Source organism: Archocentrus centrarchus, chromosome 7, assembly GCF_007364275.1.
Source record: "Archocentrus centrarchus isolate MPI-CPG fArcCen1 chromosome 7, fArcCen1, whole genome shotgun sequence".
NCBI lineage: Eukaryota > Metazoa > Chordata > Actinopteri > Cichliformes > Cichlidae > Archocentrus > Archocentrus centrarchus.
Genome location: NC_044352.1, coordinates 26,875,086 through 26,889,237, shown reverse-complemented (window position 1 = coordinate 26,889,237; position 14,152 = coordinate 26,875,086). Strand labels below are relative to the sequence as shown.

General features: G+C 40.7%; 1 protein-coding gene across 1 annotated transcript in view; it reads right to left on the bottom strand.

The window, feature by feature from the left end:
• The window catches only part of mtcl2 (microtubule crosslinking factor 2), an 85,566-nt gene that overhangs the window by 56,424 nt on the left and 14,990 nt on the right, over positions 1 to 14,152 (bottom strand). Inside the window, exon 4 of the mRNA XM_030734479.1 lies at positions 7,616 to 7,765. Within this exon, the coding sequence (XP_030590339.1) occupies positions 7,616 to 7,765 (150 nt within the window). The remainder of the gene's footprint in view (positions 1 to 7,615; positions 7,766 to 14,152) is intronic.

Genomic DNA, 14,152 nt, shown 5'->3' with positions numbered 1-14,152 from the left:
GATAAACATTCATCAAGTCGTACCATTTCAGTAATAATCTTATCTGCATTACGTAATTACCAAAGTCCTTTACTGCAACTATAACTCCCTACAGTAATTGTAAACTACACAATGTAAAATTTCCAGGCCTCAGTCAGTAGGAAATGTCTGTGTGATTTGTTCAGTATAAAGACTGTAGCAGTGATACAGGCCATTACTCTTTGTCCGCCCTTGTACTGCTCTCTCATTCTGTGCGTGTGTGTGTGTGTGAGACCTCTGTCTGTCCCACTGGTACCAGTGAAGTTCCCATCGACCTAGAAACACTTCTGGCAAAATTCCTCCCCGTCTTCCCCCTGGCTTCCCTCTCCTCCTTTTCCTTTCTCTTTTTATTTTTATGCCTTCGTCCCAGTGATAGCTGCGGCCGCAGGTGTTATGACTTCTGATTGTCCATCGGCCTGATGGTAATTTCATCCATCCTTGAGGATATGTCTTAAAATCTGGCCCAATTCACTTGCAATGTCAATGTCTTTATGCCCTCACAGAGCCTATTTTTGGCCATTGCACGATAATTTATATGCTCAGCACTATGCAACTGGTGTAATAGTGCAAGTCCATTAACACCTGCCGTAATGGAAAGTATCTGGCAAAGTCGGAAAAGACAGAGAGAGACATGAGAACGTTCACTTCTTGTACTTTTGAGTTTAGGCCTGGAGGGGCATCTGGTTTGAGACCGCCTGAACCCAAGCGCCCGGACACACACAGATGGGTTGCAGGTAAATGCAAAGCACTGATTCTAGTTTTGTTATGCCCCCCCCCCCCCTTTTCTCTCTCCTGTTAATATATCGCTCTCTTTTGTTCACACTTTTAAGCGGCAGTCTTATCTGCCATTCTCAATCTAAATCCATTCCCTCGTTTGTTCCCTTTATCTCTTTCCATTCCTCATTCCCTCACCTGTCACTCCTCTACACTTTGATTCTCTTCCTCTGTCTCTCTTCCCTTTTAGTTCCAGTCTCTCTGCTTGCCGTTATGTCACTCTTATCTTGTGTTATGCTCTTATTCGGTTACACCACGCAGCATTCTGACACAGCGTAACCAGGTTTCCTCACTCGCAGAAAGGTTGTCATCGTCTGCCATTCTCTGTGTTTTTGAACCAGTGTTCACTGCAACTTTTCTTCATCGAACTGTCTTCTTTAACTCACACACACACTATCCCGTTTCCGGCGTGAAGTGGGGTTATGTGACTTATTTCTCTCTCAGTTCTACTAAGCCTATCTTCACCCTAATCAATCACTCTGACCCAGATCATTTCATATCTGGACCACTTGGATGCTCTGACCCATTTAACAACACTTGTGTCCCTGAAGACAACGCACAGCTTTCACTGCTGGCCTGACGTGGCGTGTCATGACTTGTTTGGTGCAGAAAAAAAAAACAAACAAGCAAAAAAATCCTAACATTATGAGTTGATAATGAATTTTAAGCTTTTTAAAGCATCAGAGGAGCCAACAGCTGCTGGCCACTATATCGTTTGCTGTAACATATCCACAATACCTGTAAGTCTTTCAGGTTATCTTGGATTTAAAAAAAGTAGAATTTAAGATCTTAGGCTGGTTTTGACACAAATACATCCCCAGTAACGACTCTCATACAGACACAGGCGCAAATGCACACTGCTAAGTCTCTGGCTGCCCCTGCCCCACATCCCTCAACTCACTGCAAACAATAGGCAGCACTTCCTGAAAGACAGGAATAACAGGGAACAGTTTCCTTCAGCAGTAAGTGGGGAATTAGAGAGCGAGTGAGCAGAGAGGGGCATTTAAAAGTATCCAGCAGAAAGGAAACAGTCCTACGGGATTGAAACAAACAGGCTGGGACCAGAAGTGCACTGGCCTTCTCCTTCAATCTTCAATGACATGCTCACCTGTTACAGGTGAAACAGCCACAGCGCTAGCACCACTTTAAGTGCTGTTTCCATCAAAGTTTTTATGTGGGTATTCATATCTTGTATAGCAACTTCCCAAGAAGATACTAAGATGACTTTGTATAATGAAAGTCTACTATTGAAACTTTGCAATACAATGTCTAACTGTTGCTAGTTAGACAGTGTATTGGAGTCTGTTTGCAATGCCCCAAAGACTAAGCAAATAAATCTGAAGAGACAAATATATAAATATCAGATCTGTGTGTGGTAATCAAAAAACCTCAAATTTATACATGAAATAAACCAAAACGCTGTATTTGCCCTCACCTCTGTTTATTTTACTGCTGGGACTAACCAATCCATACCCACAGTGTAGCCACCGCGTGCAGAGACTTACTATATTTAGTTGGAGCTAACAAAGCCAGAGAGAAAACATAGAAACTTTATAAATGGGTCCCCTTATCATCACAAGCTGATTGGTTCTAAACCCTCATGTTCACAAACGCACACGCGGGCACACAGAAAGGGAGTATGATGCCTCTTCAATGACCTTCAAGGGAAACATGGGATTTAAACACATGCAGAGAGGTGGGTGGGGGTGCATGGTTGGGGTTGGGGGGGGTGTACCTGAGAAAGAAACAGAGACTGAAAAAGCACAATAAGAGAAAGACAGAAAAAGAAACGCACAATGAATGAAAACAAGAGGCGGAAAGAGTAATGACATGCCACATTTTTCTCTTCACCCTCCAGTCACTGAGGATTTTTTTTCCAATTAAGGCTGTTATCTCCTCCACTGCCAGCCCTCCTACTAAGGCCCCACATGGTACATTCCCCCCCTCCTCACCATCTCAGTTTTTTTCTTCTTCTTTCTGACAGTATTTTTGCCCTCATTTCTTCGTCTTTCTCCTCAGTCTATCTCCGTCCCATAATTTCTTTGTTTCGCTTCTTCTCCCTTTCTTTTCTACCAACAAAAATATTCAAGTTCAACCAACCAGCCGATAAACCAACTCTGCTGCCCTGTAACCCCCCCGCTTCACCTCCCTCCATCTGTCTACCTCCTTCTCTTTCACCTCCAGCTTTATGTTGCATCCTTTGTGTTTAAGCACCTTGTGGCTATAGCTAGAAAAGAAGCTTTTTTTGGGGGGGGGGTCAGCTTCTATTGTGGTCCGTGAACAAAGACAGTTCAGGAGTGGTGCTAGGAGCACAGCAGCACTGTAACATGCTTGTCCTTACCACCAAAATGGCAATAAATATTTGAGTAAAATTAATATTTATACCTGTACCTAAACCAACAGACAGATATGCTATAATGGCAAAATACTTCCTGGTGAACAACAGGCAGCATAAGAAGTTGATCTGTTAATATCCACATATTTACTCAGTGTCTTCAGTTAAATGTAATTATTGTTCATCTATTTACACTACACAAAGTGACTCACTAAACCACAACATCCGAGCAGCACAAATGGTCTCAACCAAGAAACGAGAGCGGCTTATGCTCTCGACTGCCACAAAGATGTAAACAAAAAGTGAAGGAAAGTAAGAGGAAAGAAGGTTGATTGACAGACTGCTGGCATTCAAAAAGACTTCAGCCACCTGCAACCTCAGCTGTTCGTCTCCTTAACCGTGATTTTTATTCCCTTCCATTCCTTCAATCAATCCTTCCCTATCATCCTTTAACTCCAGCCCACTCCTCCCTTCATCATATCCGACCTTGCCTCCGTCAAAGGTCAAGCAGCTGGGATGGATCGATGGGTTTTGGAGAGAGAAGGGAAGACGGCAGCAGGAGAGGAAAGAGGCGAGAGGAGAGGAGGAGAGAAAGACAAAAAAGGCGAGGTATGAGTGAGAGAGGGAGTGAGGGCTTTGGTATGAAGGAGGGAGGGGGGGGAGGACTGGCTTGAGTAGGAGGAGTAGAAGGAGATGGACAGAGGAGAGATTTTGAGAGAGAGGAGAGAGATGGAAAAAAGAAATCCCCGCATAAGCATTCCTCTGCGTCTCTAAGGGAGCAGCAGGAGAGAAGGGAGGCAGGCATGAAGAATAGCAGGTGATAATAAATAGGGAGATGGAGGAGGAGTGTAGAGGTGCAATGGAGGAGGGGACGTAGAGCTAGAACGTAGAGAGGAAGGGAGTAAAGGAAAACAAGGGTGGAGAAAATTAAAGAGAGAAAACATCTCCCTTCTCCTTGTTTGACTTAATGAGTTGTCCACAGCAGAGATGTGTTGGTCTAACAGCGCATATGCATATGTTCAATGGAAGCAACTATCAGAGCCCAGTAATATTGACCGATATTCATCAATATTGGCATTTAAAACAGGTGATAAACAGCAAGCTTCTTTCGGCTACACCCTTATTTGCAAGTGGTCACCACAGAGGATGGATCTGCTTATTTGATTTGGCTCAGATGTTTGATCTGAAATTCACTTCAGGTTTTTTTATATAGCACCAAATCACAACAACAGTCAGCTCAAGGCGCTTTATACTGTAAGATAAAGACCCTACAGTATTCTGTTTGTGTCTCCTCCCGGTCTGTAAGCAGAGCTCTTTTGCTTGTTAGACAAATCTGTTAACCAGTGTGACATGAAAATTAAAAGAGTAAATATGAGTAACATAAGTTATGAGTGTTGACATTGCATAGTTTTTTCCCCCAGAGGGCACTGTGCAGATTACCTGTCAGCAACACACATGTTGGGAATACTACAAACACAACAAACCAGCTGATCCGAGCAGATTTGGGCAGAACATAAACAAGTAAATAAATAAATACAGATAACAAATGTTAGAGAACTCTTAGAGAACACGCTGTCTGACATCGCTCGCCAACATTATTATATTTAATTTGTCACTCGCTACAGATTCACGATTTTGTAAAATGTATATTTTGTTAATATTGAAATTTTGAACCTCTATAAATTCAAATGTTCCCTATATCAGAACATAGTAGTTTTTGTAAAAATATGACACACATGATGACCTTCAAGTGATCATCACTGACCAATTGGAGGAAGCTATCATAATAGAATATAGATTAGTATATGAGAAAAGAGCTGGCAGTGTTAATAATAATGCAGCAATAGCACACAGAACCCTACCTATAGCCTGTACCTACACCTGTGATGTATCATCTGCTGCCCAAAGTGGCAGCAAAAACTGAAAAATTAGTAGTAAAAACAAAACAAAACAATAAAAGAAATATTATTATGAAATGGAAAGTCCTTAGCTCATTCATATTTCTTTTCTTTTTTTTGTTCACAAGAGATATAACAGATTACACATTATTGTTTTTTTTCTAATTGACACAACTCTGTTTTTGTAGCGAAATCATTACAACTGTTATTCTACAGAAACTAATCCCTCTCCAGCTCCCAGTTTAGTATTGATGGCCTGCAGCAGCAGCAGCACAGCAAAGGTCTAGCCAGTGCACCACGCACCTCTTCTTTTCAAAGAATAGCGATATCAGTGCAGACTGTAGGCTGCAGTCACCACACAATCAATAATTCACAAACTTACAGCTGTGAGTTACCTTCACCGTCTGCGTGTACTGTTGTCTATTATCTTTCCCATATTCTTTTTTCAGTGTATATTTGCGTATAGTGCATCCCTCTCTTTTCTGGGATGTACTTGAATCCTCGTGTTTGCGCTGTATAGTCGAATGTGAGACGCAGGTGTGTGAGACATTCCTTTGTGGATGAACACGCACACAAACACAGCTCTCTGAATCGCATCAGCTGTGTGAAGAACTCCCTTCACTGAAGGGTTAGCTTAGCTCTGCACAGCAGACCCAAAGCACAGCTTATGAAAACACGTTAGTCAGTCGGTGAGCAAACAGCCAGAGAAGCCCTCAGCACACCAGTCATCCGGTCAGTCAACAGCTTGCTGCGCTAGGTGGGAAATAACAACGGTACTTTTCACTCGGTGAGACTCTGTAGTTGTGATTCAGTGCATAGTTGCTGACATAATACACCGGGCCAAAGAGGGAAAAATCTAAGAGGGAACAAACATTTGATACATAGACTATTTTAGACGGATGAAAGAATCCTTCAGCAACTATCAGGTTCATTATGTTTTTTCACTATGACTCGTTAAATTATCCAGAAGACTCAAGTGCTGTCACGTTGAGGAAAAACCCTTTACAATTTACAGTAAAGAAAAACACTTCTGAAACAAAATCTCCGCATATAAACAGTATGTTAAACAAATCAATAATACTTTCAGAAATTCAAACAGCTACAACATTAAAAACTTATTGCACAGACTCACACAAGGAAACCCGTTCTTTCAATGACTGGTCAGATGAGGGTTGTAAATATACATCAAATCACAGATAACTGAGGCACTCAGGTGCTGCACCTGCATCACTGTGGATGTGGGGGATAGCAAGCAAGCGATTTGATATTCACTGAGAACTATTCATCTATTTTTAAACACTTCCCCACCTCGTGGTAGCTTCACCTGGCAGAGTATGCACCGAACCTCAATTTCACTTCTAAGAACTTTTTGACATCTCTATAGTAGTACCTAATCTCACAGTGCAACACACATTTCAGTCTGATAGCTGGTAGCATTTTAAATGTAGTATTTAATGGTAGTTAATGGTTGGTAAAAAGTTCAATACTGTAGCTTCTGTCAGCAGTACCAAGATACTTCCAGAAGCTGAGAAAAACAAGGGAAATATTCAGAAATATGCAGATTATTTGTAGTGGATACACCACTAATCTGCAATGAGATGACTTGAGTGAAAGAAACTGTGTCCCTCCCAGCCATCTTCCCTCAATCCACAAACAGCAAACTGCCAATCGTACCAAGGGAACACACAGTACAGCCAGACCAGCGCAGACAGACCCAGATCCCCTGCCAGCAGCCCAGCCATCCATCCAAACCCTGACCCACATCAGGGACCTGCTCCTGGGCCAAGGCCGTGACCATCAGACCATTAGACATTGGGGAAAAGAGACAATAAGCAGAAAGAAGGCAGGATAGGATGTAAAGCTGCAGCCTCATTTTCTGCTTTTCACTCACATCAGACTTCTCTCAGACCGAATGTGCAAAATACACGTATTCATATTTTTTTCCCTTTTAAAAAGGGACACTACATCAACTCTGTTATGTTTATTTTCACTTCAGCGAGCCCTGACATCAATTTCTAGTATTCCTTTTGATTGCAGTTTTTATTGGCTACACTTGCTTTAACAAAAAAGCCCCTGGAGTTGCAGCAGAGTGGCAGAAAGGAAGTCAGCACTAGAAGAGAACAGACTCTCTAGAGGCTTCAAGACAAACTGAGCGCAGTAAACATAGTTTTCTTCAAAGGGCCAAAATCCACGACAGGCTAAATAAGGATCGGCCTGAACCTCAGTGTTTAAATGAAATTTCTAGTCAGGTCTAAACAAACACTAATCTTAACTTGTAGCCTTGTAATCTGCTCCAGTAGGGAAGGCTTTTCTAAACAGTTTCTCAGCACATCACTTCTGCTGGAAAGAAGACGGCTATGTAGCGATTACTGTGAGAAATGCTACAGCCTAGCTCAACACATAATAACTAAACTATAAAATGTACTGACTTGGAGATACTGGCAGTTTTGTTCATCTCTCAAGCAAATAACCAAGCTATTTAACAGAAATACTATCTAAAAGTCATGCTAACAAACAGCATTTATCCTGTTCAGTGGGCCAACTAGCCAGCTTGGCCTCTCCTGACTTGGATATGGAGTTTTGATCCTACCTTGTCAATCTCCTGCTGCAGGACCTGTTTAGCGACCTCCAAATCCTGCAGGCGGACCCTCAGCTCCTCATTCTCCTGCTCGAGACGACTCCTCTTCTTCTCCACGCTGTCCAGCTGGCTGTGGAGACGGATGGACACGTCCTTTGCCACCTGTGAGGGTGAAGTGGAGGGGTATTTAGCTCAGTGTTTCCTAAGACTTGATATTCTTTAATGTATGAAAAACAGTATAATAATATCTTACTATTATACATGAAATCTCTGTCTGTTCGCCTGAGATCTCCTCCTACACGATCAGGCTTTGAGCAACCAAAATGAACACGTAGATACATCTTAGGCTCGTGACGGTTCTTATCTATATCAGCTATTACAACATCATCATGTTGCCAAGCAACGGGCTAAAATGACCCATTGTTAAGAGTTTATGCACCAACAACACCTTCTAAAAGCACTGGATCATTTCAGTTTAATGACAACATCTCATTTATATCCACAAAACCAGAATTACACGTGACATATGATGTCATCATGTTGCCTAGCAAACACCCAACAATAGAAACCATACTGCAGCATGGGAATATACGGGTTTCTATGCATATACTTACAATATTCTAAGCTGTAGTAGAAGATGGTCATCATTCAGTTAGAGGAAGAGGAGACGGTTTGTCAGAACAGTTTAATTCAGACATCTACAGTAAGAGTACAGTTTCAAATAATGTGTGTATAATTCATATTTTTCCTCCAAAAGGAAGCCCTAAATGTTGTTATCTCTGACTGTAAGTGAATTGCAGTTCACCAAGGTTACTGCTGGAGGAGATCATGTTTTCTGTTACTGATCTCTGATCAGGTGAACCAGAGACATCAGAGATGTTCTAAAACATCCTGCTGGAGTAAAGACAGCCGGTTAAATGCTGGTTATTTTAGCTGAGGCTTGGAGTGTATTGGACATCAGGAGGATGTTTTTGCGTGCACTACTTGGTAATAAGGGCATTTTTTTCAATAATAACGCCAGAAAAGATAATTAATACCAGCCAAGCAGGAACTGATTTTTTATACATAATATGATCTTATGAAAGTCTGATTGTCCCCCCACCCCCACCCCCACTCCAACCCCCAAGACCCAAGGGCAATTATTCATTAAAAGTTTCTAATGTCAAAGAGTGACACTAAAGTCGACTCCAGCAGCTGTTAAAAAAAAAATAAAAAAATCCCATGTGACAACTGCATTGCGGTTTCCTGCAGTTTTAATTCTGTTATAGTATTAAAAATCAGAACAACTTCAAAATGAGGGAAGTTAAACAAATGCAAATTTGTGGGTCTATTTTGGGAGCTGTTGGCTGTGAGACTGAATCAGGCAGTTTTTAGGACTCACGAAGAGAGGAGGTGTTACAGAACCACAGTTTATGCTCTACATGTCTGATGTCAAAATGTTCAACACAGATGAAGTCGAACTGGTTCTCTAATGTGTTTTGTGGAAACAGTAAACAAAACTACACGCCAACATCATCCTGACACACAGTATTCACCTGTTCACCTTTTGTTCTATATTACTTTTTTTGTCATTTGTCTAGCAGTGAAAATTGCCACAGGTCACCACATACCTGTGGTTAATGAGGTGATGTCCGACGAGAAGAACAAAAAAAAAAACAACTTCACTGGACAGATCGCTGTATCACATTCAATCGCTTATCACTGGTTATTAAAGAAGACAAACACAGGAAAAAAATGAGCTTGTGAAAAAGGAAAGGGGCCATTTGCTTTAATAAATATCAATTTTAGCTTCGAACCGATTGCTTTTGCTCAATTCAAACTAAATATGAGGGCTTTTATTTTAAAAGGCTGCATTAAATTTGATAAAATGAAAGTTTAATGGTTCCCATTGGGAGCTAAGTAAAAGACTTCATCTAGTGTTGGGGGGGGGGGGGGGGTTCAATCATCACGCAGTAGTTCAAAAATGCATTTAAACCCCATTAACCTCAATACTGATTTAATCTAGTGGGATGAGGGGTTTTTGTACCCGATGGTTTAACAGTTTCGACCGACAGTTTTTCATTTTAGCAGCTAACTGGTGCAGACTTCATTGATGTTTTATCAATGAAGTCTTTCCACTGTCTCAATATTCAGTGGTGAGAAAGGGCGGTATCAGTTTTAATATATACAGCATTGTGTTTGCAGTGTAAAAGCAAGAAGCTGCAGCACTAGTGTAACCACTATGTGTGAGAGAGCGGATTTATGTGATAATATTCCTTTTAGGGTTTATAATTACATGTAATTAACGGCATGTGTATTTTGTGTGTGTGTGTGTGTGTGTTGGGAGGGGGGGGGGGGGGGGGGGGTCTGTTTGAGCATCACTGGTACCATGTGTCTCGCTGCTCGTTTGAAACAACTCTCTTGAACACAGTTTGCAATTGTATGTCTGAATGTGTTTTTGTATGTCTGTGTCTTTGTGTATGGGTTTGAACCAGTGCCAGCGTGCACAATGCCCCTCTGTACTACCCACTCTCACTCTAGCCAATTGCTCTCTCAGCTCCACCACGCTCCAATTCATACTTTAGTGTGTGTGTGTGTGTGTGTGTGTGTGCGTCTGTGTGTGTGCATCTGTTGGTGCGTCTGTGCATTCAGATATTCTCTCGTGTTTCTGTAGTTTCTAGCACTCTTGTGTCTTCTGTATTTCATATGCCACTTTCTTCCATGTCATTCTTAATTTTATCCAAGTGTTTACTCATGTTCTGACTGTATTAACAGATTTATTTTAGACCAGAGTTATTTACACGAAAATATTATTTTGCTGCTATCTGTCAAGTGGGGAATCTATCAGGCTGATCGTTTTTGTTCACCATGCACATCCTAACCAGTTATTTTATATATACTGTTCAGATCCATAAATATTTGTACAGTGACAGAGTGGATGTTAAATCAATCAAGATTGACTGAAATGCAAACTTTCTGCTTTAATTCAAGAGAGTTAACAAATGTATCGCATTAACTTCTTAAGAATTACAGGTATTTTTATACATAATCACTCAGAGGCTCAAAAATAATTGGATAATAGTCTGACAAGCAGTTCAAGCCAGAGGAGAAACCACAGAAGACGACTAAAGTGCACAATGACAGAATTATTTCCTTGGTTAAGAAAAACAACTTAATGACACTGGACCAAGTCAGGAACACTCTTGAGGAGTAAACATCGAAAGCCTGCTCTGGTCTGGAAAAAAAAAATGAAGCTAAGATTAACTCTTACCAGAATGAGAAGAGAAAAGTGTGGAGAAGGAGAGAAACAACTCACAGTCCACAGCATTTGTCAAACATGGTGGAGGCAGCGTTATGGTATTGCTGCCAGTGGACACATCTGTTTATTGCTTATTTATTATACGGATATGGTTGTAACTCAGGAGGTAGAGCAGGTCACCTACTAACTGGAAGGTTGGTGGTTCAATCCCTGGCTGCTCCAGTATGTGCGCCAAACTATCCTTGGGTGAGATACTGAACTCCAAGTTGCTCTCCGATGTGTTCTTTGGAGTGTGAATGTTAGATAGAAAGCACTTTGCTTGAGTGAATGGGTGTGAATGGGTGAATGGGGCATGTTGAATAAAGCACTTAGAATGCTTGAGTAGAAAAGTGCTGTATAAGAAACAGTCCATTTACCATGATTGTGTGACAGCTGATAGAAGTAGCAGGATGAATTCTGAAGTGTGCACGGCTAAAGGAGGAAACACAGCTTTTGAGTTCTGGACTTCATTCAGTCACTGATGGCAAAGAGATTGTCATCCAAATATCAAAATCTTTATATTTAAAATTTAGTTTTCCAATTAATTTTGAGCCTCTGAAAATTGGGCACCATTTAAAAAAAGTTGGTAATTCCTAAAAAGTCAATGCTGCACTTTTGTTAAACACCTTGAATTAAAGCTGGAAGTCTGCACTTTGACACATCTTGATTGTCTGATTTAAAATCCACTGCAGTGCACAGAGACAAAAATAGCAAAAATTATGTAAATGTACAGAAACTTATGGACCTAAGTGTAATAGCTAAAGATATGGTGTATTCCAGCTGAAGTTGGAATTCTCGAGTTCCCAATTGGAATTTCCAACTGGAACGCCTCTTCAAATCAGATTTTCAACCCGGAAAGTTGGAGCAACCCCACCAACGCTGACTTAACAATCCAAGATGGCAGCTGCGCACATAAACATTAGTAAAAATGTAAAACTTTGAATGCGTACTGCCACTGTTGTAGATTTGTGACTTGCTAACTAAGCCGACCTGGCTCTATCCGAACATATCAATAGAGACATTCCCTGATATGGTGAGGGAATGTTAAGTTACACTGTGACAGACACTGACTGTTTCAAAACCACATTTTCTTTCTATTCACACTACCAAAAAAAACTCTTCACTGTCTGCATTTATATATATATAACATGTCATATTTGGATTTTAGGACAACCTGGTTCCTGGCGCTGTGCCTAGCTCAATCTACTTTCACAGTTCGCACATACTGTGGAAGGTGAATTTTGACAATTTTGACTGATTATTAGAGCAAAAAAACAAAACAAAAACAAAACAAAACAGGAAACAAAATTTTAAAAAATAAAGAAATCCCACAACACTCACACTGATGGGTACATTGTTGCTGTCAAAGTTTCTCACCGTGTGCACAGACCACAAAGTTCTTTAGGTTTAACCAGTTTTAGGACTCCTTTGATACATGAAAGGAGTGAAAAAGAAATACTGGTATAAGCATTTATTAAGACCTAATAACAAAAGTGAAAGGAGCTAAGTAAACGGGATATTCAGCAACAGAAAAGCTGTCACAGTCCCGCTCACAATGAGTGAGAGTCAGACAATCTCTGAGTGCTGTGGAGCAGAAACAGCATTTGGCCCTGAGGGGTGATACAAAGCTGCTGGCAGATTACAACCTGAAAGCAAATGACATTTGGTTTCTGTTTCTCCGTCCCCTGGGCAGAAAATTACATATTACAGCTCACTAGTATTACATGCACTGAAAAATTGACTGATTACCACTTCGTGCTTAATTGTGATCCTTTCCAGTTACACGTGGAAACCTTCTCATCAATAAAAGATAACTTTTATTGATTGTTACCCTATGCAGACTTACGACTTATTCATCTTCCCCTTCCTTTTTCCTCCTCCTCCCTTCTATATTGTCCTCTTCATTAGCACTCCTTTGTCAGCCTTTTGACTCCTAGAAAATGCTGTACTGTTCTGCTGTGTTAAAGGGAAACGTGAAGGAATTTAACACCATTGAAGCTGTAGTTTTACCCAGCAACAAAGCCATAGGATGTAATTAGCATTCAGTGAGGGTGTTACAGAGAAAATGTGTATGCAAGTGTGTGTGTGTGTGAGTATATATATATATATATATATATATATATATATATATATATATATATATATATATCTTCGGGGGCAGCCACATCATTCTACAAGTGGCAGTTACTCGTTTTTTCCTGCACACTGTTTGGTTATTTGTGTTTGCTTGCACTTAACAACTGGAGTCTTGTTTCCCCTGTTATCCTCCTGTGTGCATGAACACACACACACACACACACACACACACACACACACACACACACACACACCTGCTTTCTTTCCATAACGGACATCTCTTTAACGACTCTATCCCTGTAGATTTTAATCAGAGGGGTTTCACGTGCAGCCACTTGTGTGTGTTTATGTGGCCATGTGTGCGCCTGTGTAAATTTGTTCTTATCTTTATGAGGTCCAAACCATATGGGGAAAAAAAAAAAAAAAAAAAAAATCACTTCTCAAAAGAGCTGTTTAAAGGATAAGATCCATCTATGTTCAGACATAGGTGTGGGGTTTGTGTTGTAGTAGAGGTTAGGCATGTACACACTTATCTGTTGTGGTTAAGGGCTGGAAAGGGGATTATGACAAGATGTCAGAGTCAATTAATAATTTACAGAAATACTGTAGAAAAATAGTTACAGATAAAGAAAATATAATTTACATCTTCACCTCAACCCTTAAACAGTCCTTTCTATTCAATATGTTTTTTTGGCACACATGCACTGCAGCCCAGAACTTCATGTGAGAATGTAAATGCTTAGTGCAGATAACAAAATGCTCTTTAATATGCCAGCTCAACTGTGTAAAGTCTGTGGGTTCTTTGTAATTGCACCACTTTTCACTCATCTGAGAATTGCACAGGTAATGATCTGGTGCATTCGCAGCTCATGAATGATTGTGCTTTGTCCTGCTTCCTGCATGCTCTGCTCAGGTCTGCACACTCCACATATCTCCCGTTGTCCGCAAGCATTGTCACAATGCTTGCGGTGCCTCTGTGCACCACCACTGTGTTTAAATCAATCAAGGTGTCACTGAAATGCAGACTTTTAGCTTTAATTCAGCAATTTAACAAGCGTATTGCATTAACTGGTTAGGAATTACAGACTTAACCTTTAAGTGGACAACAGCCAGAAGAAAACTTCATCACCATTGCTACAAGATATTATACACAGCTCAAAAAATTAAGGGAACGCTTTGAAAACACATCAGATCTC